The sequence below is a fragment of the Athene noctua genome, chromosome 3 (genome assembly GCF_965140245.1).
Source record: "Athene noctua chromosome 3, bAthNoc1.hap1.1, whole genome shotgun sequence".
NCBI classification, from domain to species: Eukaryota; Metazoa; Chordata; class Aves; order Strigiformes; family Strigidae; genus Athene; species Athene noctua.
In genome coordinates this window covers 86,843,872-86,864,909 of record NC_134039.1, presented here as the reverse complement: position 1 = coordinate 86,864,909, position 21,038 = coordinate 86,843,872, and the positions used below count along the sequence as shown (strand labels likewise).

General features: G+C 51.3%; 1 protein-coding gene across 2 annotated transcripts; it reads left to right on the top strand.

Annotated features, from left to right (window-relative positions):
• The first annotated feature begins 16 nt into the window (after nucleotides 1–16).
• Nucleotides 17–19,049, top strand: ANKRD16 (ankyrin repeat domain 16). 2 transcript variants are annotated; one of them, XM_074903559.1, is made up of 9 exons: nucleotides 17–151; nucleotides 1,914–2,253; nucleotides 4,259–4,479; nucleotides 8,949–8,991; nucleotides 9,981–10,089; nucleotides 11,701–11,862; nucleotides 14,926–15,004; nucleotides 17,458–17,645; nucleotides 17,968–19,049. In XM_074903559.1, exons 2-8 carry the CDS (start codon nucleotides 1,916–1,918, stop codon nucleotides 17,616–17,618), a joined length of 1,113 nt encoding a protein of 370 aa, XP_074759660.1. In that variant the 5' UTR covers nucleotides 17–151; nucleotides 1,914–1,915; the 3' UTR covers nucleotides 17,619–17,645; nucleotides 17,968–19,049. The 2 variants fall into 2 exon arrangements, with proteins under 2 accessions (XP_074759660.1, XP_074759658.1); XM_074903557.1 differs by having other exon boundaries at nucleotides 17,941–19,049.
• The last annotated feature ends 1,989 nt before the right edge of the window (nucleotides 19,050–21,038 follow it).

Genomic DNA, 21,038 nt, shown 5'->3' with positions numbered 1-21,038 from the left:
CGGACGAGCCGGGGGGCGGGATAACGCCGTGAGGGCCAAGAGAAACATTCCCGGAGTTTGTTTATCGTCACCCCCCCCCCCGACCCTGGGGGTGACGTCACGCCGCCGCGTCTTGCCCCGCGTGACGTCACGCCGCCCCAGCAGAGCGCGGGTGGGTTTGAGCCGCCGCGAGTGTCGGGGGGGGGGCTGAGGGAAAAGGGAATTTCTGGTTTTCCTGAGGGAGAAGGAAGTTTTCCGGAGGGAAAGGGAAAGGGAAACTGCCGATTTTCTTGAGGGAGGGGCTGGTTTATGATTTTCTTGAGGGCAATGGAAATGTCAGGTTTTACTGAAGGAGATAATCACTTTCTGAATTTCCTAAAGGAAGAGAGAATTTCTGGTTTTCCTGAAGGAGAGGCTGGTTTCTAGCTTTCCCGAGGGATAATGAAATTACTCGTTTTCCAGAGGGAAAAAAAGAAATTTCAGGTTTTCCCGAGGGAAGGGGGAATTCCTGGGTTTCCTGAGGGAGCAACTGGTTTTCCAAAGAGGAAAATGAATTTTCTAGTTTTCCTAAGGGGAAAGAGAATTTCTGTTTTTCCTGAGGGGGAGGCTGGTTTCTAGTTTTCCTGAGGGAAAATGAAATCTCTAGTTTTCCCCGGGGGGGGGGGAGCGGCTAGGTCCTTGTTTTCCCAAGGGAAAATGTAGTTTCTGTTTTTCCTAAAGGGAAAGGAAAGTTCTGATTTTTCTGAAGGAAGGGCCTGTTTCTGACAATTCTGGGTAGCAAAAGAAAATTACTGTTTTTCTGGAGGAAGAGGCAGGTTGCTGGTTTTCCTGAGTGAAAAGGAATGGTCTGTTTTCCCTGAGGGAAAAGGGAGTTTCTGTTTTTCCTGAGGAGGAGGCAGGTTTCTGGTTTTCCTGAGGGAAGGGCCTCTTCCTGGTTTTCCTAAGGGTAAATAACTTTTTTCCCCTCAGAAATGTCAGGTTTTCCAGAGGGAGAGGCTGGTTTCTGTTTTTCCCACAGGAAAGGAAATGGCTTTTTTCTGGAGGGAAAAGGAAGTTTCTATTTTTCCTAAGGGAAAAGGAAATTTCTGGTTTTCCTAAGGGGAAAGAGATTTTCTCTTTTTCCCGAGGAAGAGACCAGTTTCTGGTATTCCTGAGGGAGAAGGAAATTTCTGTTTTTACTGAAGGAGAAGTAATTTTCTGGATTTCTGAAGGGAACAGGAAATTTCTGGCATTCCTGAATGAGAGGCTGGTTTCTAATTTTCCTGAGTGACAAGGAAATGTCTGGTTTTCTGGAGGAGAAAGAGAATGTCTGTTTTTCTGGAGGCGGAAGCCAGTTCCTGGTTTTCTGGAGGGAAAAGAAAATTTTTGGTTTTCCTAAGGGATGAGAGAGTTTCTGTTTTTCCTGAAGGATAAGCCAGTTTCTGGTTTTCTTGAGGGAAAATGAAATTTCTTGTTTTCCTGAGGGGAAAGGGAATTTCTGTTTTTCCTGAGGGAGAGGTGAGTTCCTGGTTTTCCTAAGGGAAAGGAAATTTCTTGTTTTCTGGAGGGAGAGACCAGTGCCTAGTTTTCTCAAGGGAAAAGGAAATTTCTGATTTTCCTGAGGGAGAGGCTGGTTCCTGTTTTTTCCTGAGGGATAAGGAAATTTCTGTTCTTCCTGACAGAGGCTGGTTCCTGGTTTTCCTGAAGAGGGAGGGTAGTTTCTGGTTTTCTGGAGAGAGGAGGAAATTTCTGGTTATCCTGAAGGAGAGACTGGTTTGTAGGTTTGCTGGGAGAAAACAAATTTTCTGTTTTTCTGGAGGGAGAGGCCGGGTTCTGTTTTGCCTGAGGGAAGAGGTAATTTCTGTTTAGCCTGACCCAGGGAGCAGCCATTATATTCATGCTGTATGAAGCCATAATCCTGATTTTTTTTTTGCCTCTTTCTACCACATCTCTAGGCATGGCGGAGGGGGAGAGGCTGAGGCTGCTCCTCCGGCTGGTACAGGAGGGACAGCTGGACCTCCTCCTGGCCGAGCTGCGGCCGGACGACGCGCTGAGCCCAGCGGCACAGAGCCAGCGCTACGGGCGCTCGGGGGACACGCTGCTGCACCACGCTGCCCGATATGGGCACCGGGACGTCCTCGCCTACCTGGTAGAGTCACTGGGGATGGATGTTGAGGTGTTCAATAGCGACTACAAAAGACCCCTCCACGAAGCGGCCTCCATGGGCCACAGGGAGTGTGTCTCCTACCTCCTGGAGAGAGGCGCGAGCGTAGATTGCTTGAAAAAGGCAGACTGGTAGGTCACTGGTTTGCTTTGCCGTGGGGCAAACCTGAAAAGGGTTTGGGTGCAGAAGTGGGAATGTGATTGCAGGAGCCGTCATTTAGAATCATGGAATCACAGAATGGTTTGGATTTGAATGGACCTTAAAGACCATCTAGTTCCAACCCCCCTGCCCCGGGCAGGGCCACCTTCCACCAGCCCAGGTTGCCCAAAGCCCCGTCCAGCCTGGCCTTGAACCCTTCCAGGGAGGGGGCAGCCACAGCTGCTCTGGGCAGCCTGTGCCAGGGCCTCACCCCCCTCACAGGGAACAATTTCTCCCTCAGATCTCATCTAAATCTCCCCTCTTGCAGTTTAAACCCGTTCCCCCTCATCCTATGCCTACACCCTCTGACCAAGAGTCCTTCCCCACTTTCCCGCAGCCCCTTTCAGCCCTGGGGGGCCGCTCTAAGGTCTCCCTGGAGCCTTCTCTCCTCCAGCTGAACCCCCCAACTCTCCCAGCCTGTCCTCACAGGGGGGCTCCAGCCCCCCCAGCATCTCCGTGGCTCCTCTGGCCCCGCTGGAGCAGGTCCGTGTCCTTCTGCTGTTGGTGCCCCAGAGCTGGACCCAGCCCTGCAGGGGGGTCTCCCAGAGCGGAGCAGAGGGGGAGAATCCCCCCCTGGCCCTGTGCCCACCCTGCTCTGGGTGCAGCCCAGCACACGGGGCCTTTCTGGGCTAAATTCCAGCCCTATCACTGATTTCTCCCTGTTTATCATAGAAGTTGTAAATTACTGCTTCAGTAGCAGATCCAATTTAAAAGCTTTCATCCGCAGCTATTCGTTCTTCCCTGCTCTGCTGTTTGATGGGAATCAATGATACTGATTCACATTTTTGTGTCCCAGTCCTCTGAAATAAGAAGATAAAAAGTAAGTTGTACTCCTGTTTCCCCCCCAGCAAACAGAGCTTCTTAGGTCAGATTTGCTACTGATAGGATAGCAACAGCCTCAAGAACCCAAGTAACAACTGGTTTCTTCAGGGCTTTTGTTTGTCTGCCATGTGGGTCACACATAAGCAAATGATGAAGGAATGAGAGTCAGGAATAAAAAATAAAACCTAATCCACAAACAAGCAGCAGGCCTGATTAATGTCAAATTTTGTTCTTGGAGAGGGAGATTTCTGTGCACCACCTTGCAAAAGAAAGCCAAGATTCTCCCCAGCCCACAAATTAAAGCTGGGGGAGGTTGTTTTGAAGGTGAACTAGCAGAAATACAAAGGCAGCATCCTAGTCCTCCTAATTCGAGGCTGTGCCAGCATGGTGCTGACATCAGGGGGAGCAGAGAGAGGCAGAAATCTCACGAGCTGTTTGCAGGCACGTGTGCGAGCCTGGTTTTGTGCGATAGGCCTGCAGTACCCTTCCATCCACGGATTAAAAATGGGGAGCTGCGTGCTTGCTAGTGCACTCCCAGCCCTCGGACAAAGTCTCATTTGCATTGAAAATACACACTGATGTGAGGCACTGTGTAGAAATGGAGCTGCAGGAAACATGGAGCTCCAGGCAGGCTCAGCTCTACCCCAGCAGATGCAGGTCTAATCTTTTCTGAAAAATCTCCATTGCTGGAGATTTTATCTCCCTTCTCAGTACTCTCTTCCTGTCCTTATCTGCCCTTACAACTGGAGCATTTTATGCTTTTTAAATATCAAAGGTTGTCCCCTGACATGTGGAACAGGACAAGCAGTGCTGTAAAATCTCACGGGTCTGTATGCAGCACATGGTGAACCTCAGTCAAAGCATCCAAATCCAGGTGAGGTGATAAATTTAGCCTTGAGCTTGGAGAAGGTCTTCACCAGCCAAGTTTCCTGCTACCTCAGAGTGGTTTTAGCACATCAATTTTCCTTCTGGCTAGCTCACCACAGCTGGCACTGAGCTACTGTGTTTTATTAGACAGGCCAGTTGGTGCTGTAGACAGCTTTAAATCATGCTTCAAGCTCAGACATTAGAACAAAAGTATCTCTGGTTATTCTGTTTGTCTCCTCTTTCTTTCAGGACTCCCCTAATGATGGCTTGCACTAGGAAAAACCTGGAGGTGATCAAAGCTCTCGTGGAGCACGGAGCCAACCCACTGCTGAAGAATAAAGATGGCTGGAATTGCTTCCACATCGCAAGCCGGGAGGGCCATCCCCAGGTCCTCCGGTACCTGCTGGACGTGTCCCCAAGAAGCTGGGACACGGAGAGCACGATAAAGAGAACACCTCTGCACACAGCAGGTAAAAGAGGGTCCCGCTGCCACCAGACGGGTTGGAAGAGAAGAGCAGGCTGCGTTGGCAGCGGAGAACAGAAAGGGGCTGTTGTTTCAGTTCACATTTAGTTTGAAGAGGCAAAGTGTGACCTATTTTGATACAAAACCACAGGGAAACAGTTATGGAAATGAAATGAAAAGAGGCTAGTGGTGGGCATTAGTGGGAGCTCACCTCTCAACTTCAGACTGCTAATGGTGCTCTGCTGCATCTGTGCAGGGTTTCACCTCATGACTTGACACTCATTTTACTTGCTTTCAGATAAATAAACAGCAAGAATTAGGCTTAATATTTCTTAATGATGTGCCAAAGACTGAGCTTTCGAGGTTGGAGAGTCCTCAGTTCCCACTTCACTGGATTTTCTCTGTACATAGAGCATGTTCTTGTGATGCATAACAGTTATTTTCTCGTGGGAGTGGTGGATCCATCCCAGGAACTGACTTTGGCCTCCTTGAACCGGGGTGTTTGTCTCCACCTCTGCCTCCCTGTGACAGATATGTCCAAGCTCCCATGGCTCAGAACACGTTGCAATACACTTTTCCTTGCTGGCATATAAAGCTGTGAATTGCATGTGGGAAATCTGCAAGGCTCTAAACACATCCTGGCATTTTAAAAATCCTAAAAGCAGCAGAATTGCTGAGAGGCACCTTTTGGGATCTGCCTGTTGATGGACATTTTTACCAGTTTGGTTTTTAGCCTTGTCCTCAGTTTTTATAAGAGACATATCTCTCAAAATTATACATTTTTCTCTGAATGCTTGGTGGGTTAGGTCATTATGGCAGATCTGAAGAGCTATAGGGTCTCTAGGCATAACCTCCAGAAGAAGCATCACAGGTTTGGGTATTCTCTTGCTCTTTAGAAGGTAGTATCTAGTGGTGAGAAGTCCAGAGTGCCTTTTTGCAAAGGATAGCATCTGCTGGAAGGGGCTGTTGTTAGGGTTGGAGCCCACTGTCTCCAGTTCCTCTTCTCTCTGCCCCTTTCATTGGTTTAAAAGGACATAGAAAGGGAGTGAACTGCTTTGAAGAACCACAGACATCATCAGGCTTGGTGGGGAGCAGAAGGGCACAGTTAGCTGAATGGTGACCCAGAGGCAGTTTGGATTTGGTTTCTGGCTCTCTGACTTTTTCATCCTTGAGACAGAATGATTCATCTTGATTTATGAATGATTCACAAGGCGTGTCTCAGTTAAATTTTCCCAGTTTTAATAAGTTGCATGGCCCAAAAATCGGTTAGTGCAGAATTAAGTTTGTCCTGCCATGTGTCCTTGCTGCTCACAGAGTATCAGGTCTGGTTGCCTCCGGACCTGTGCAAGCCAGGCAGTGCAGACAAAGCATGGGCCTTCCCCAAGCTTAAATCCCCTTAACTCTGCCCTCCAGAGATTCAGTGAGAGTGGACAATGAAGGGAGAATGTGTGACACCAAGTCAGGGTGCTGTCGTGGGGCAGGCTCAGGGCTGGAGGGTGGTGGTTGATGTGAATCCAAAACATTCCCCATCCCTGAGCGGGGATTAGGCTGAACGTCCCAGGGCTTGGCTGGGTCACCCCAGGAGAGAGGAGTGTGAGGAGCCACCACTCAAAGCTGTGGCTACCTAAACTCCTTTCCCAAATGTCTTGTGTCAGCACTGGGGTGGCCAGCAGGGACAGGGAAGGGATCTGAGCCCTGGGCTGGGCACTGGTGAGGCCGCCCCTCACTGAGTGAGTTCAGTTTTGGGCCCCTCACCCCACAAAGGCCATTGAATGACTCGAGTGTGGCCAGAGAAGGGCAACGGAGCTGGGGCAGGGTCTGGAGCACAGGTCTGCTGGGGAGCGGCTGGGGGAACTGGGGGGGTTCAGTCTGGAGCAGAGGAGGCTGAGGGGAGACCTCCTGGCCCTCTGCAACTCCCTGCCAGGAGGGGGCAGAGAGGGGGGATGAGTCTCTGGAGCCAAGGAGCCAGCGCCAGGCCCCGAGGGAATGGCCTCAAGCTGCCCAGGGCAGGGTCAGGCTGGCTCTGAGGAAGGATTTCTGTGCAGAAGGGGCTGTTGGGCCTTGGAATGGGCTGCCCAGGGCAGGGGGGAGTCCCCGGGATCCCTGGAGGGGTTGAAGAGTCGGGCTGAGCCAGCGCTGAGGGATCTGGGGGAGTTGGGAACGGTCAGGGGGAGGGTCATGGTGGGGCTGGAGGAGCTGCAAGGGCTTTTCCAACCCAGATGATTCTGTGAAATAATTTAAGAGGGATTGACTCTCCGGAAAGACCCGAGGTACTGTGAGGAGACCCCTTGCTGTGCTGTAATTAATCTGTTGGGTGTGTTGCTCCTTGGCTGTCATTCCTGTTAATTCTCCAGCCCTCAGTAGCCGCTGGTCCACCTCCCTGTGCTCATCAGCAGTGACAGTCCCAGCCCAGGGGCACTGACTGCGCCTTAGTCCTTGTATTTGACCTGGGAATGAGAAATAGCTGATGAGGTCTTTGATGTTTCAGGCTGGGCAGCGAGGAGCAGGTTGCCTGAATGAGAAATGGCTAATGCTCATTTACTTGTGCTTTCTCCTGTCCCTGCTCAGTCCCAGGACTTGTGTTTCCCTGTCTGGGCTGGCGGACTTGGGCTTGCAGCCCCCTTGCAGCCCCCTTTCCGCAGTGGGGTGGACGTTGGGTTGGCATCTGGGGGTTGAAGGTTTGGGGACAGAGTCAGGAGCAGGGTGAGGACTGTCATGAGGAAAAGGAGTGCTTTTAAACTTGAGCTTAAAGTCTCCTCCTGGCCTTGGAAAGCTTGGGATATGGGGGTACAGATAGCAATGCTGGGATCCAGTGCCTGGTTCTCACTGCTTCATAGAGGTGTCTCCACCTTTGTGTCTCCTCCTGTGTTTGACTTTCGCCGTGGCAAAGCCATCAACCCATGATTTGGGTTGATTTCTGGTCATTTTGCTGATCCGGGTTAGACCCTGGGACCACACCTGAGCAGAGCAGCAGCCGGTGTGGGAGCGGGTGGGCAGCGGGAAGTGCTGGAGCTGCTTAAACCCAGCATCATTTTAAGCCAGGACGATGCTGGCAGCTGCTGCTGGGTGGGTGCTGGTGCCAGCACCCCACACACGCCACCACGTAGCCCACTTAGACACAGCTCCTGAGGCTCCTGAGCAGGGGCGAGAGGCCGGAGATGATGCTGGAGCTGCAGGGGGAAATCATGTCCAGATGAACCGCTGTCTCAATGAGTTTACATCCCAGGGGTGTGGATATGAGCACATTAACCCGTGACCGGTCCAGCTGCCTTCCTGGCACACTTATCCCTGGAGAGATGATGGGTAATTTTCTCCCTCGTGCAATTTTTTTTTTTTTCGGGTTGATTCCTTAAGCTTTGCTGCTTCATATATCCGTAGCCTGAGGCAAGAGAGCGGGGGAGATGTAATTAGAGGAAGTGGAGTGCAACAGTGGATCCGAGCGCTGCAGCTTTCTTGTGTCTCTGTTGCTGTTAAAGGATGTAATCGTGTTGCTTGGGGTGTTTTTTCTTAGCATAGCTTGGTTTTGTTGTTTTGTTTGTTTTTTTTTAAAGCCTCCATTTCAAAAATCCTTTCCACAGTGTGACTCTGCCTGTATTTACATCAGGTCAGGTGAAGGGGTGATAAACGGGCAGCGAGCAGAAGCAAACGGCCAAGATCTGGGAGGATGGGAACCCCTCGTTGGGCTTTTAAAGAGCATCTATTGTGCAGCTGCGTCTGAAGGTTATTGCTGGTAACACACATTTGTCAGGGGTTGTTCTTCCATCGCACAGAGTAAATAGCCTGGTGTAGCAGCTCCGGGCTTTGTTTGATATTTATTTTTTCTTTGACGTATTTAATTTGTTGTGCAAAATGACCTGCAAAAAAACCAAAGCCAGTTCAAGGCTGTCCTTACGTTGCTGTAATACGATGTGTTTTAAAAAAATAGAGAATATTTCAGTGCACAATGTTCAGATCCTCCCCCACTGTTGTTGTTTTTCCTCTGAGATGCTTGTCTGGGTGAGGATGCTTCATTAGGATGATGAGATGGGAGTGATGGGTAGTTCGAGTGGCTGAAGAGGGGTGGAAATGCCATCCAGCTATTCACCAGCTCCCCGCTTTGTGTTGCTTTTGCTTCTCACAGATTTCACTTCAGGGACTAACAAATACTTGCAAGAAAAGATCTTTGTGTCAGCTTAATTGCATGTACACTCTCAGGCACGTAGTCTGCAGGTAGAGGCATACGGTGCCTTATATGTATGTCTTTCCCCTGTTTTATCTGGTGTTTTCCTATAGGACCAGGGGAAGGGAAGGCTTGAGATATATGGAGACAATGTTTTAATTACCAAAAAAATAAAAAGCTTTGAATTTAAAGCCTCTTGGAACCCCTTCCCTCCTCATGAATAAGCCAAAAGGGTCACAAACCTGATTCTGTTTCACTGTAGGCGGATGATGGCATGAAAACATGAATTAACCGTGGGTTTTCTCTCTCTCTCGTAGCAATGCACGGCTGTTTTGACGCTGTGGAGCTGCTCCTGGAGCTGTAAGCAGGCTTCCTCCACGCTCTCCCCCGCCTCCCGTTCACCGCCCGGACACAAAAGGGTGTTTATGCCGCTCGGGAAGCCGGGTTGCACAGCTGCCCTGCATGCGATCCCGAGGCCGTCTCGGTTTCCTCCGGGTTTTTTTACAGCTGGTTTGGGGGCCTTGGAGACAAGGACACTCTCTAGATGGGCTCCGACTTTGCTATGACATAAACCCCAGTTATATAACTCCGTTCTTTTTTTGTGCTGATTCATTCCCCGATGTGTCCGAGGCCTACGTTAACAACAAAACAGTTTTCTGACAGCTTGGGTGCAGCTCCTCTTGGCTGGACTTAGCCTCCAGGCTTTATTTTCAGGCTTTGGCTCCTGGGAGATGGCTGTGAAGTGGCTTTAAATGAGTGTGTGCCCAGTCATCCTGACCCTGTTACCTTCCTAACCAGGACTGGAGCACCTTTCCCTGGGCATCGCAGCCGCTGCTAGCTGCAGCTCCTGTTAGCCGATTCATCCCAGCCCTGTTAATTCCTGTCCATGCTTGGCCTAGCATAAACAGAGCACTGAGATTTGAGCCAGGCTTTCAATTTTAATTCGGTCTTCTCCATTTCAGGGGAGCTTTAACCTGGGGGAGACCTGTGGGCTTTGATTCTGTACATGGTGTTGTTACACGAGGATGTGGTTTTCCCCTCTGCCAGAGCAAGGCCTGTGCACATCTTACCCCTTCCAGAGATCCTCTGGTTGGGCTACAAGGGAAAGAAATATAAATGAGCAAGCTGCACCAGCTGAGTACCAGATCTCTGACCCCAAACCCCCCTGCAGACCGTACCCCAGGCCAGAACACTCCCAGAGAGGTTTATGTGTGGTCTGTGGACAGGCTTGATATGTGCCATTTCCGATCCCGTGATAGTTTCCTGCCCTACCAGTGCAAAGCAGCTAGTGCCATAAGGATTTTCAGAGCCACCAACAACGCTGTGCTGGCTTTTGTCTTCTCTTCTAGGTGCCAGTACAAGCCCGACAGCAGAGATAAATGTGGAGTCACTCCCTTTATGGATGCTATCCAGAACGGGCATGTCAACATCGCCCGGCTGCTTCTGGAGAAACACCAGGTAGGTGCCAAAAACCTCACCTCCCTCCTCCAGGACCTGACTGAGCACTATCAGGGCAGGCAAGCCATGTGTTCTCCGCAACCATGTGGTAAAGAAGCAAAATCCCAAATTGTAAAGAAGTGAATTGCAGAAGAAAGCGAATTCCCCCTGGGGATGAGCAAGGTTTTGCCAGGTAAGGCCACCAGGACGTGGCTCCTGGTGAAGATCTTACCCCCAGGGTGGGGATACATCCCTGTAGTTGGTGAAGGGGGGTGGGGACACAAGGCAGTGGCAGGAGGGGACAGGGGCAGCTGTGTCAAAGCCAGGACCAGCACTGGCGAGTGCCAGGGCTCAGCGTGGAGGGTGGGTGACATGGAGGCGTCTGGCTGCGCTGGCAGCAGCTCATCTCTGCCCTCCCTCTCTCCTGGCAGCTGCTGCTTCCGTGTTATCTCCCAGTAATCTCCAATTTCCTCCCAACATACAGGGTGTAACAGGAGTGTCATTAGAGCCAATTGTGCATAGCAGGAACCAGACCACTGCATTATTTATTGACTGCTGAATTGATGTGAGGTGGTTGGAGCCCACCTGATGGCTGATTCTCAGGGAAGTGGGGTTGTGTCTCCCTTCTCACTTATTTTGTCCTTGTTTTGCTGCTCCCCTCCGCCAGCTCCGGTGTTCATTGGTCAGCATGCCGAAGTGCTCACGTGGGCAGAAAGCTCACGTGGCAAAACCCAGTGAATGGGTTTGTGCCACGCTGGCAGGTTGAGTTGGCCAGCTGAACCCCCAGCGTGGCATGGAGTGAGCCAGGGAACGTGGTACCATGCTTTTCCAGATCACAAACTTTGGATTTACTCAGTAGCCTCAGCCAGCAGAGATGGTTTGATGCCCAGGTTGTGTTTGCATACATAGACACTTGTTGACTTCAGGAGACGTTCGTGTGCTTGGCCTTGCTCATCTGGCCCTTACAGGATAAAATAGTTGTGAAGTTTGCTTACGTTTGTAGTCTCACATTTGAGACAGTGAAGATGGAATAGTTGATTTAATTTCCTTGTTGTGGTGCTTTGGCTTATTGCCACGCAGCAGCACTGGAAACGCTAATGGCAGTGTTGCTACCTTCTAGGTTTTTTAAAACCATGAGTCAGGCCCACTAGATTTCAAGAGGCTGGATTATATCCTTTAAGATGAGCACATTGTGTATTACTTCTGTTACCCTTCTTGATTTTATATCTTTGTGGTTCATTCAGACTCACAGAAGAGATCTCATGAGGTCATCCACCCATCTCCCCCCCTCTACCTTCATCCAAGTTCTTCTCCACCAGCACAGAGGTTGGAGATGGGTTTTTCTTGCTGCTTTAAAGAGTTGAAACCCATCATATGTGCTTCAGCTGAAGAGACAGAGGGCTTGGTGGTTCTTTTTTGGTACTAATTTTGCTTATCACTTAAAAAACTCAGCAGAGAGCTGGCTCTGGACTGTGAATCACGGTGCTACCAACTGCACCGGTCCTGCTGGTGACATCACTGCCATCACCATGGCTGTGGCAAGCAGACATCATCCTGCTTGGACTGGTGATTATCCTTGAGGGTTTGGCCAGGCTGTTCATTGCTTTCCCTTTCCCTCCTCCCCCATTCCAGGCCTGTCCTTTAGCCGTGGACGCTCTGGGTGCTCAGTCTCTGCACCGGGCAGCTGTTACAGCCCAGGATGAATCCATCCAGTTCCTCGTCTCCGAGCTGGGTGTGGATGTCAACGAGAGAGTGACGGCCCTACAACTCACAGCACTGCACTACGCAGCCAAGGTTTGTTCCTGTGCCCAGGCTTCCTCTCTACAAAGTCTTTGCCAGTTGGTGTGCTGCAGGCTGACATCTAAAACAGGCTGTTTTCAATGGAGGATTTACATTCCCAGCTCATCCTCTGTCACTGTCTGCTCCTGGCCGGTCCCATACCCTGTTTAATGGTATTTAGGCCCTCATTAAGTGTGTCCAGCTCTCTGCAGATGGTGGAGAGTATCCGAGTTGCTCTGTTCACCACCCTCCTGCCCACACCGCTGACTGTGCTGTGGCCTAGTAAACCCTCCTGCCTGGCGTGTGGCTGAGCGGGATCGTGCAGGAGCAGAGGCAGGTGGCAATAGGGCCCAGCTCCTCTGCCACACGTCCACTTAGCCGTGCTGTGGACAGGGCTTGACCCACACCTCTGGTGAGCAATACTCTTCCAGCCCACTGCTTTTGGACCAAAGTGCAATACCTGAAGGGAGCCCATCCTGCTAATTACTGTGAGTCGTTGGTACCAACTGTTCATGAGCTGTGACAGTTCTTCACCAGCATCTTCTCCCTCGCTGGGCAGAGGAGACATTGATGAAATCCTGCTCAGATTTCTTCCTCTGTCTTTCTTCAGCCCTGGTAGCTTGGCTCCCAGCGGGTCAGTAGCCAACAGAGGATGGCTGATGTGCTGTGAAACAGCAACTCTTTATCCCAGTAGGCTGGATTCTGGCCTGCCCGTGGCCAGACATGAGAGAGGAGAGGTGGGAAGGTGGAGGAAGCTCCTGGGTGCTTATCTATGTCCTTCACACAGGAGCTGTTTTGAATTCCAGGCAGCGAGAGTCATTTGAGCTTTCTCCTCCTCCCATGTCATGCCTGTGCGGGTGGGCTGTGGGTCCTGCAACGCTCCCTGCGAGCACAGAGCAGATCCCAAAAGCCTCACGGCTGACCAGGATCCCTCCTGCTGCCTCCCTTCTGCTTGTTGCTGGCGTGCCACAGCGTGCAGCGTGCTGGCAGCCGGTGGCAAGAGAAGGTCCCTGCTTAGATCCCTGTTTGTTAAACCTTGTGAGCTTTAACATGCAGTGCTCAGAGCCCAGTCTAGACTTGTAGTGGGAACGAAACAGCATCCCAGCACCCCGCTCCCTACAAAAGCATCAATGACACTTACTGGGAGTGCTGGCAACAGTATTCTCCTCCAGCAGGACCCAGCCGTGGCATTTGCTGGCTCCCACAAAGGAGGCTTTTCTCCCAGCTTCCCTTCCTCATGCTCTGAGAAACCATGTTGAAAGCCCTTTTGGTTGCCAAGGGTACGTTTAACAGCAAGGCTATTGGGGAATATAATGTGCCTTGGAGAAGATCCCAGCTCTGTCTTGGCGAGCGGCTGATTGGGGAACGATTTGATGGGTTTCTCTTCCTTCCCGAGGCTCAGTGTCACTTTATATTTACAGCATCATTTGTTTGGCTGGTGGGTTGTTTTTTTTCTTCTTTTCTTATTACTTTGCATTTATAAATACATGAAAATCAAATTACGCTTTCAACTCAATTTGCTGCCAAGGCTGTGGCAGCTAAAGCAGCTCCTGGCTTGCTGTCTTTGCCACTGAGAGGGGGTGTTCATGCAGCGGGGAAATGGGAGTCTTGAGCAGGGGGGAAGATGCTACCGAGTCGTACGATAATGGGGGGAAAAGTGTGGGTGGTGGGGATAAAAATAAGAGCCTTCCATTCTCATGCAGCACGACAAAGACTAATTCATTACGCTGAAGAAGTAATTACGAAATCAGGCGTGTTATTTAGGGAGAGAGGATTTATTTACAGAGAAGCTTGTGCAGAGAGAAGGGGTGTGGGGGCTGTATTGCATTTTCCCCTATGGTGTTTAAAATTGCCTACCAGCAGAGGAAAGATAGAGGCTGCTGTGGGTCGTGACGATGTGGAAGCGTGGTCTGTGTCTTCTGACAGGGCGTTACAAATACTGGGAGTGATCCTTTAGGAAACGCTGCAGGCAGATGTGTGATAGTCCCCATCAGCAACAGGTTCTGCTCTTGGAGCTGAAATACACCTCGGGAAGAGCAGTTCTAGATCCTGTGGTACTTGGAGTGGGAAAACACACAGCGTTTTGCTGACATTTAGTCCTTTTAACAAACAGCCAGCTGCCAATTACGAAAGGTAAGTCAGGGATCCTACAGTTCTGTGGCCAGCTGAGGTTAAAAGCAATTTAATTGAGTTACTTGATTGAAGGTGAGGACTGGAGAGGCAAAGGCAAGACTGGTTGACAAATTAGTACACTAATTTGCTATTAAGAAACATCTTTAGGTTGTGTCACCCAGTTGCCAGAGGTCGTTTGTGTATTAACTCCTCTGCAGCCACCAGCAAAGGCAACGCCGCCGCTGGGAGCTGATCTTCCAAATTCCTCACGCCTCAAGGTCCTGGCTGGGCAAGGATCTGTTGACCATGATTAGGAAGATCCTGTGGGATCTACAGCTGTCAAAAAGCAGCTCCACCTGCCTGGATCTGGACTGGGTTATCTTATCACACCTTCCCTGCTGAGGCACAGCTCTGTCTTTTGTACCACCACCACCGGAGCCAGCTCTGCGCTGTTGCCTGATTTTAAGCACTATTGGTCCTAATTGAACGCTTTGGATTTTAAACCATTATGTTAAATGTTCGCAGAGAGAATTATGTTCCTGGGATGCCTCCTGCTGCTTTTTCAGCCTCTGGGTCGAAATTGTTGCCAGGGACATGCAAAGCGTGCAGACACACTGACCCAGGGCCAAGATCCAACTCCTCTCACAGGCTGGAGAAAGTGCCGAGTGGCATCTCTCTGGCCAATTCCTGTGGGCTAACAGACCCGATCTTCACTGCCACAGGCACCCAACCCTTATTTCTAGCTCCTATAAGGTCCTCTGGAGCCTGAAGCAGCTCCTGGTAACCCCAGATTTGACAGTGAAAGAGTGAATTCATATTTGTGCCCTTCCAGGTGTTGTATGCAGTCAGGGACAGATTGCTTGCGGCCTCCTTTCTTTTCAGGCCTGTGTTATTTCTGCTAAATGCAAAGGGGAGAAATTGTGTGGAGCTGGTTGTGACTAAATAACCCTGTGCTCACTGCTACAGGAAGGACACACGGGCACCATCCAGACGCTGCTGTCCCTCGGTGCTGATGTCCACGCGAAGGATGGGAAGAACCGTTCCGGTAAGGCTGCCCAACGATTTGTTCACCCTCTCTATGACAGAGAGAACGTGCTTTAGGAACAGGAGCCCAGCCTCCGAAGCAGCCCGCGCTGCTTCTGCTCAGTGGAGCGTGCAAAGAGATGCCAGATGCACGTATGCAAAAGGCTCTTGGAGCAGCATGACGTGTGAAGCCTAGGTTGGGTTTTTTTTTTTCCAGCTTTCATTCACTGTCTCTCTTCCTGCTGGACTTTCTGATGTCTAATGGCGTGGTTAAGCCTGCGCTGGGGCTTTTCTCTTGGGGGAAGAACAGAGATGCTAATTGGTGTTTCTCTTTACCCAGCTGCTTATTTTGCATGAGACTTTCAGGAGCGTAGAGTCTTTGATACGGCTGCCTCGCCATCAAATTTGGTTGAAATTAGCCAGTTTGAAACGGTTAGGGCAGGCAGACAAACGCAATGATTGCACAAGCTCTTAAGCCTCCTTAGCAAACCACCTAGGAATGGCTTATGAGCAAATAATAACAGAGAGCTTGAATGTAAATAGAGTTGCTATAGTAATGCCAGTGAGTTGGCATTCCTAGTGTGAGAGTCTGAGGCATCTCTTGCACCAGCATCTCTCTCTCTCTCTCTCTCTCTCAAAAAAAAAGTACGTATAAATGGTTTCAGCCATTGCCAAAATTGGCAACTTACCCAGTCTTTGGGTTTGCTTAATAATATGCTTCAGTGACGAGCATCTCTCTCTCTCTCTCCACCCCCTCAGTGAGTAAAGTTGAGCTTTGCAGAACTTGTCCAACCCTGGGACATTTGTGGTGGCTCCTCGCGCCCATTGGCTGTGTTGCGTTAGTGTTGCTGTGTCCTGGGGAGCTTCTCACACAGATTTTGCTTCTGCAAAGTGCCCTTTGTGGATTATCCCTGGGGATCAGGATGATCCATGGTCGAAACCAGCCTGCAGCAGGAGCTAACGACCCTCAGTGTAAAAGATACTCACCCCTGTGCAGGATTAGGCCAGGAGAAGGTGGCTGGCTTGCCCTGCTACACAAGCCAAGTGTAAAAGGACTGCCTAAGTGTGCTGGAGCCACGCTGGATCGGGCTGCCGGCTGTCAGAGGGGTCTGTGGGACAAGCTGGGGCTTGGGCTGGAGTATTGCAGCCTCCTCCTGTGGGATGCTCCTTGCTGCACGCAGTGCACGGAAACTTCTCTCATTTGCTCTGACCCTGGCCTGAGCTGGCAGGGAGCCCCAACCCAGAAGGGATCCTGCTGACATCCAGAGTAGTTTCAAGCCCCTCTTGGGCATGTCACTATTAAATCAATCCCAAACACACAGCAATAAGAAGCCTGGAGGCCGCCTGCTCTGTCCCACAGCCTCCCCCTCCTGCCATGGGCACGGTCTGCCCACAACTCAGTCAAAACAGAATCCCAGAACCATCTGGGTTGGAAAAGCCCTTGCAGCTCCTCCAGCCCCACCATGACCCTCCCCCTGACGGTTCCCAACTCCCCCAGATCCCTCAGCGCTGGCTCAGCCCGACTCTTCAACCCCTCCAGGGATCCCGGGGACTCCCCCCTGCCCTGGGCAGCCCATTCCAACGCCCAACAGCCCCTTCTGCACAGAAATCCTTCCTCAGAGCCAGCCTGACCCTGCCCTGGGCAGCTTGAGGCCATTCCCTCGGGGCCTGGCGCTGGCTCCTTGGCTCCAGAGACTCATCCCCCCTCTCTGCCCCCTCCTGGCAGGGAGTTGCAGAGGGCCAGGAGGTCTCCCCTCAGCCTCCTCTTCTCCAGACTGAACCCCCCCAGTTCCCCCAGCCGCTCCCCAGCAGACCTGTGCTCCAGACCCTGCCCCAGCTCCGTTGCCCTTCTCTGGCCACGCTCGAGTCATTCAATGGCCTTTGTGGGGTGAGGGGCCCAAAACTGAACCCAGGAATCGAGGGGCGGCCTCCCCATTCCCCGAGCCCAGGGCTCAGATCCCTTCCCTGTCCCTGCTGGCCACGCCAGTGCTGACACAAGCCAGGATGCCATTGCCCTCCTTGGCCCCCTGGGCACACTGCTGCCTCATGTTCAGCCAGGTAGGAATCAAAATGACCCAAATTGTCTTAAATACTCCCAAACTCGTTAGCTTTCGCTCAACCAGGTTAATGCTGCTTGATGGATTGGAGGGACTAGTAATCTGTGAGGGGAAGATGGGGGTAATAGCTGGGGTAAACCAGGCTGACAGCTCTCCTACCAGCATGCCTGAGTGTGGAAGAGGACACATGCCCTGCTTGTGCAGGTTTAGTCATCCTGTTGCTGCTGTGGATGTGCCCGGCGGCGGCAGCTGGAGCCCTGCTGTGCCATCCCATGGCTGCTTCGCTGCATGTTGCTGCTGGGAGAAGTCATCCTTCACCCTGGCTGCGTTTCCTGCGCTGGGAATCCAATGTTTGCCTCTGAGGCTGAACCCTCCAGGCAATCTCAGCTCCTGTCTCAACATCTTGTCTCCCCCACAGCCCTGCATGCAGCGTGCGCTGGGCAGCAGGCGGAGGCCGCACGGATCCTGCTCCACGCTGGGCTGCAGGACACCCCGGATGGCACGGGCACGCTGGCGCAGCAGCTCGCGAGGAAGCCAGACGTCCTCCAGGTTTTCCAGGAAATGAATGTCACTGCGTGAGACCAACCGGGAAAAAAGAGAAGCGTGGTATGTTAGTTATCACTTAATAACTATTCAGATTTAGGTGAACACCTGTTTAAAACGATGAGATTTTTACCCAAGCATTGAGCAGAGAAACCAAGCTTGACACCTGGGAAGTATGTTTGGGAGAAAACATATTTTTAAGTAGGATTATCTCAAAAAGATAATGGACAGGAAAAGCGTGTTCTAAACAGGATTATCTCAAAAAGATGATGGATGTCATGGTCTGGGCTGTCACCTTTTTGTACTGACCCCATTGTTGTAAATTTATGGCTGTTCTTCTTTCACTTCCAAATTTCAGGGCTGAATTTCACCCCTTCCTCTGCAGCACCCAGCACATCCAAACAGCTGAGGCCGCAGCTCCCTGAAGCATAACCATCCAAGGAAGGTGCCCGTGGACCACTGCTCAATGACCTCTGGTGACTTGTGTGGCTGGAACCGGCTGGAGCCTGCCCAGCTCTTTGCTGGGATGTTTCCCTGGAGTGAACATCCTCAAGGAGAAGATACACCTGGATCGTTGAGTTTTATAGCCCTTAATGGACCTGCTCTCCACAATCTCTTTAAGTGGCCACCTCCTTGGGTAGCCCCTGAGAGAAGCTGAGTGTGGTGCAGTGTGAGTGAGCCCTTGGTGACTTTTCCTTCATCAGGTTTCAGCTGCAGAAGACAAGTGCAGGGAGTCTTCAAGCTGCATCAACCTCTTACGTCCTTTTTGTGGCCCTGGCCTGATCCCATAGCCCTCTGAAATCAATATTAAGACCTCAACCTTGCAATGGCCTCATGGGTCTTTGGATCAGACTAAAAAAGAGGTATTTGACAGTCTTGCTTGGCACTTCTCACCACTGATGAACTTTATAAACCAAAAACATCTGCTTTTTGAAGTGTATAGGGAAATGGCTTTATATTTCTTGTAGTCAGTAAGTCTCTAACAGCCCGGAATACTCATAAAGGTAAGAGCTGGTGGAGCTGTTTGGTTTATTTGTGTGCATCTGGAATTATAAATATGGTTTTGCATAGAAACACGGCACTCCCCTCTCTATATGTAATGTCAAGATGTAAAAACCAACGGGATCCTGCAGTTCTGGCGATAGCAGAGGCTAAAAATCAGACACGTCTGTAACTGAGCAAGCAAACAAGTTTTGCTCTGCCCCAGCTGTGGTGCTCATGGTGTGGTTTGGTGCCCAACCCACCCACGTGCTCCCAGGTGGGTTTCAAACAATGCTGAGCTCCTGTTTGAGTGAGAAATTCCCCCCTCCCTGTGGTCCCCGGAGAAGAATTTGCTGTGATGATCCTAAACCAGAGCAACGACAGTGCCACGCTCCTCTCGAGTTCAACAGCCTTTAGAGCAGGGTTGGGGGCTCCAACCCTCTGCCAGCTCGCGTTGCGTCAGGAGAGGCAGCTCGCTTAAAATAATTTGGGGGGGTTTCAAGAGGGGGCTGTAAGCTTGCAAGATGGGAAGAAGCGAGGCTTGGCAGCATCTTAAAATTCTTCCAAACATGCCTGCAAAGACCTGCTTTTTGTCAGTCTTCCCCTGTCTTGTTTCTCCATCTGTGAAGGAGATTCTTCTCCATGAGGGAGGAAAAATGAATTAATTCTGGAAGGTGCTAACGGTGCAGCGTGGTGGGAGCCGTATCAGCCCCTGGACAGGCGAGGAAGTGGTTTTATTCCTCTAAAGATCCTGAATCCTTCCATAAATCTGGCCCTGGCCTCAATACAGCAAACAGCAATGCTGCAACCCAGTAAATGCAAGGGCCTGCTTTATTCCAGCTTTTCATGATTTTAGCAAAGCATGAAAGAGCTGTTTCCCTTGAATATCCCTGCTAACGAGCTCAGATTGCTTGTGAGCCTCAGCTTTTATGAGAAGACAAGTGCGAATGTTTCCAAATGTCTGTCTGCAGCTCTCCTGGTCTCGACACACACCTAGAAAAAGCAAAAGGGAATCTGCATTATTTTGAAGGTGCTTTATGATTTTTGAAGGCTTCTGGACAGTAGCAGAGACGTAATGGCACATCTCCAGCACTGTCGTATTTACCCTTCTTTTAAATCTGCCCCTCAGGCAACAAAAAGATGCACAGAAACAAACTGGCTGTTGTTACCACAGATGATCAGGTACAAAAGGGTGTTGGAAGAGGAACGTGGATTCAGCTTTAGCTGGGAGAAGAGCCCTTCCTGTCTTTTTTTCCCCTGTTCTTGCTGTTGTTTACTCGCTGCAAGGTAGGAGCAAGGAGTCAGGACCCCCTTTGCGTCGGTGAGAGCGTGCTGCAAGATGCCGGCAGGAGCTCGGCAGCGCTAGACGGCGTGTGTGCGAACGCCCCGCCGCCGTTCCCGGCAGACGTCTCAACGTGGGGAGACGATGCGGGCGCCTGGTCCCCCGGGGAGGGAGCCCAGAGCCGGGCTCTGTGCCACGCGGCGCTGAAGGCGGCTTGGAGCGGAGCCCAGCAGCCGGCGCACGGCTTCGGCGCTCTCCTGTTACGCCACCTCTTCCACCCTCGGCACCCTGCAGACGCTCTGCTTCCACCACGGAGAAGACCTGGAGCCTTCGTCTTGTAGGAGGTGGCTGAGATACAGGCAGGGGGAGTAGAAGCATCTGGATAGGTAAGAAATAACATTGCATCGCTGAGAAACCTTCCCCGAAAGTGTTTTGGTTTTAAATAATATTGATTTTTACTCTGGTAGTCGCCCCATCACACACCCCCCCAAACTCAGAAGCACCAAGACACGTGTGCCCGGGTGGTCTGGCCGGGTTTCCTCGTGGTGACACTGAGGGGCTGCAGCGTCCTCATTGCGGCCGATGTATCGGTTTTGGATGTGCCCTTCTGGTACCTCTTAGGAGCTGGTGGTGATTTTTCACTCCATCCTGTTCCCCTTCTGTGGGAGTTATGAGGATTCACTCTCTGGCTGTTGTCTTTCAACCCTGGTGTCCCAACTAGCTGGTGGCAGATGTCAACCGAGAGCTTGAGGACCCACTGCCCGTGGTGCATCGCCACCGACTGTTTTGCCGCCTCTTTTCTCACCTTCTGCTGCTTCCACAGCCAGACCTTCCTGCTCGACCTCTGTCCAGCCCAGTCTCAACATTTCTACTGTGGGTACATCCCACGTGGATGTCGCTTGGGTCCTCCAAGCCAACCTGTAACTGCCAGTGAGTCAGTTTATTCCATCCCAAGCCGCTCACACATCATTGATGTCTCCGATGGAGATTCGTGGTGGTGGCTCATGCAGATGACATGGATTTTGGAGGAGGTAGAAAACCTTGTGCCTGGGCACCAGAAACCACCATCCCTCAAGGGCCCAATGCGCTGTTTCACAGAAAGACAGAATCACCTCAGTTGGAAAAGACCTCAAAGCTCCTCCAGCCCAAGCATGACCCTCCCCCTGAGCGTTCCCAACTCCCCCAGATCCCTC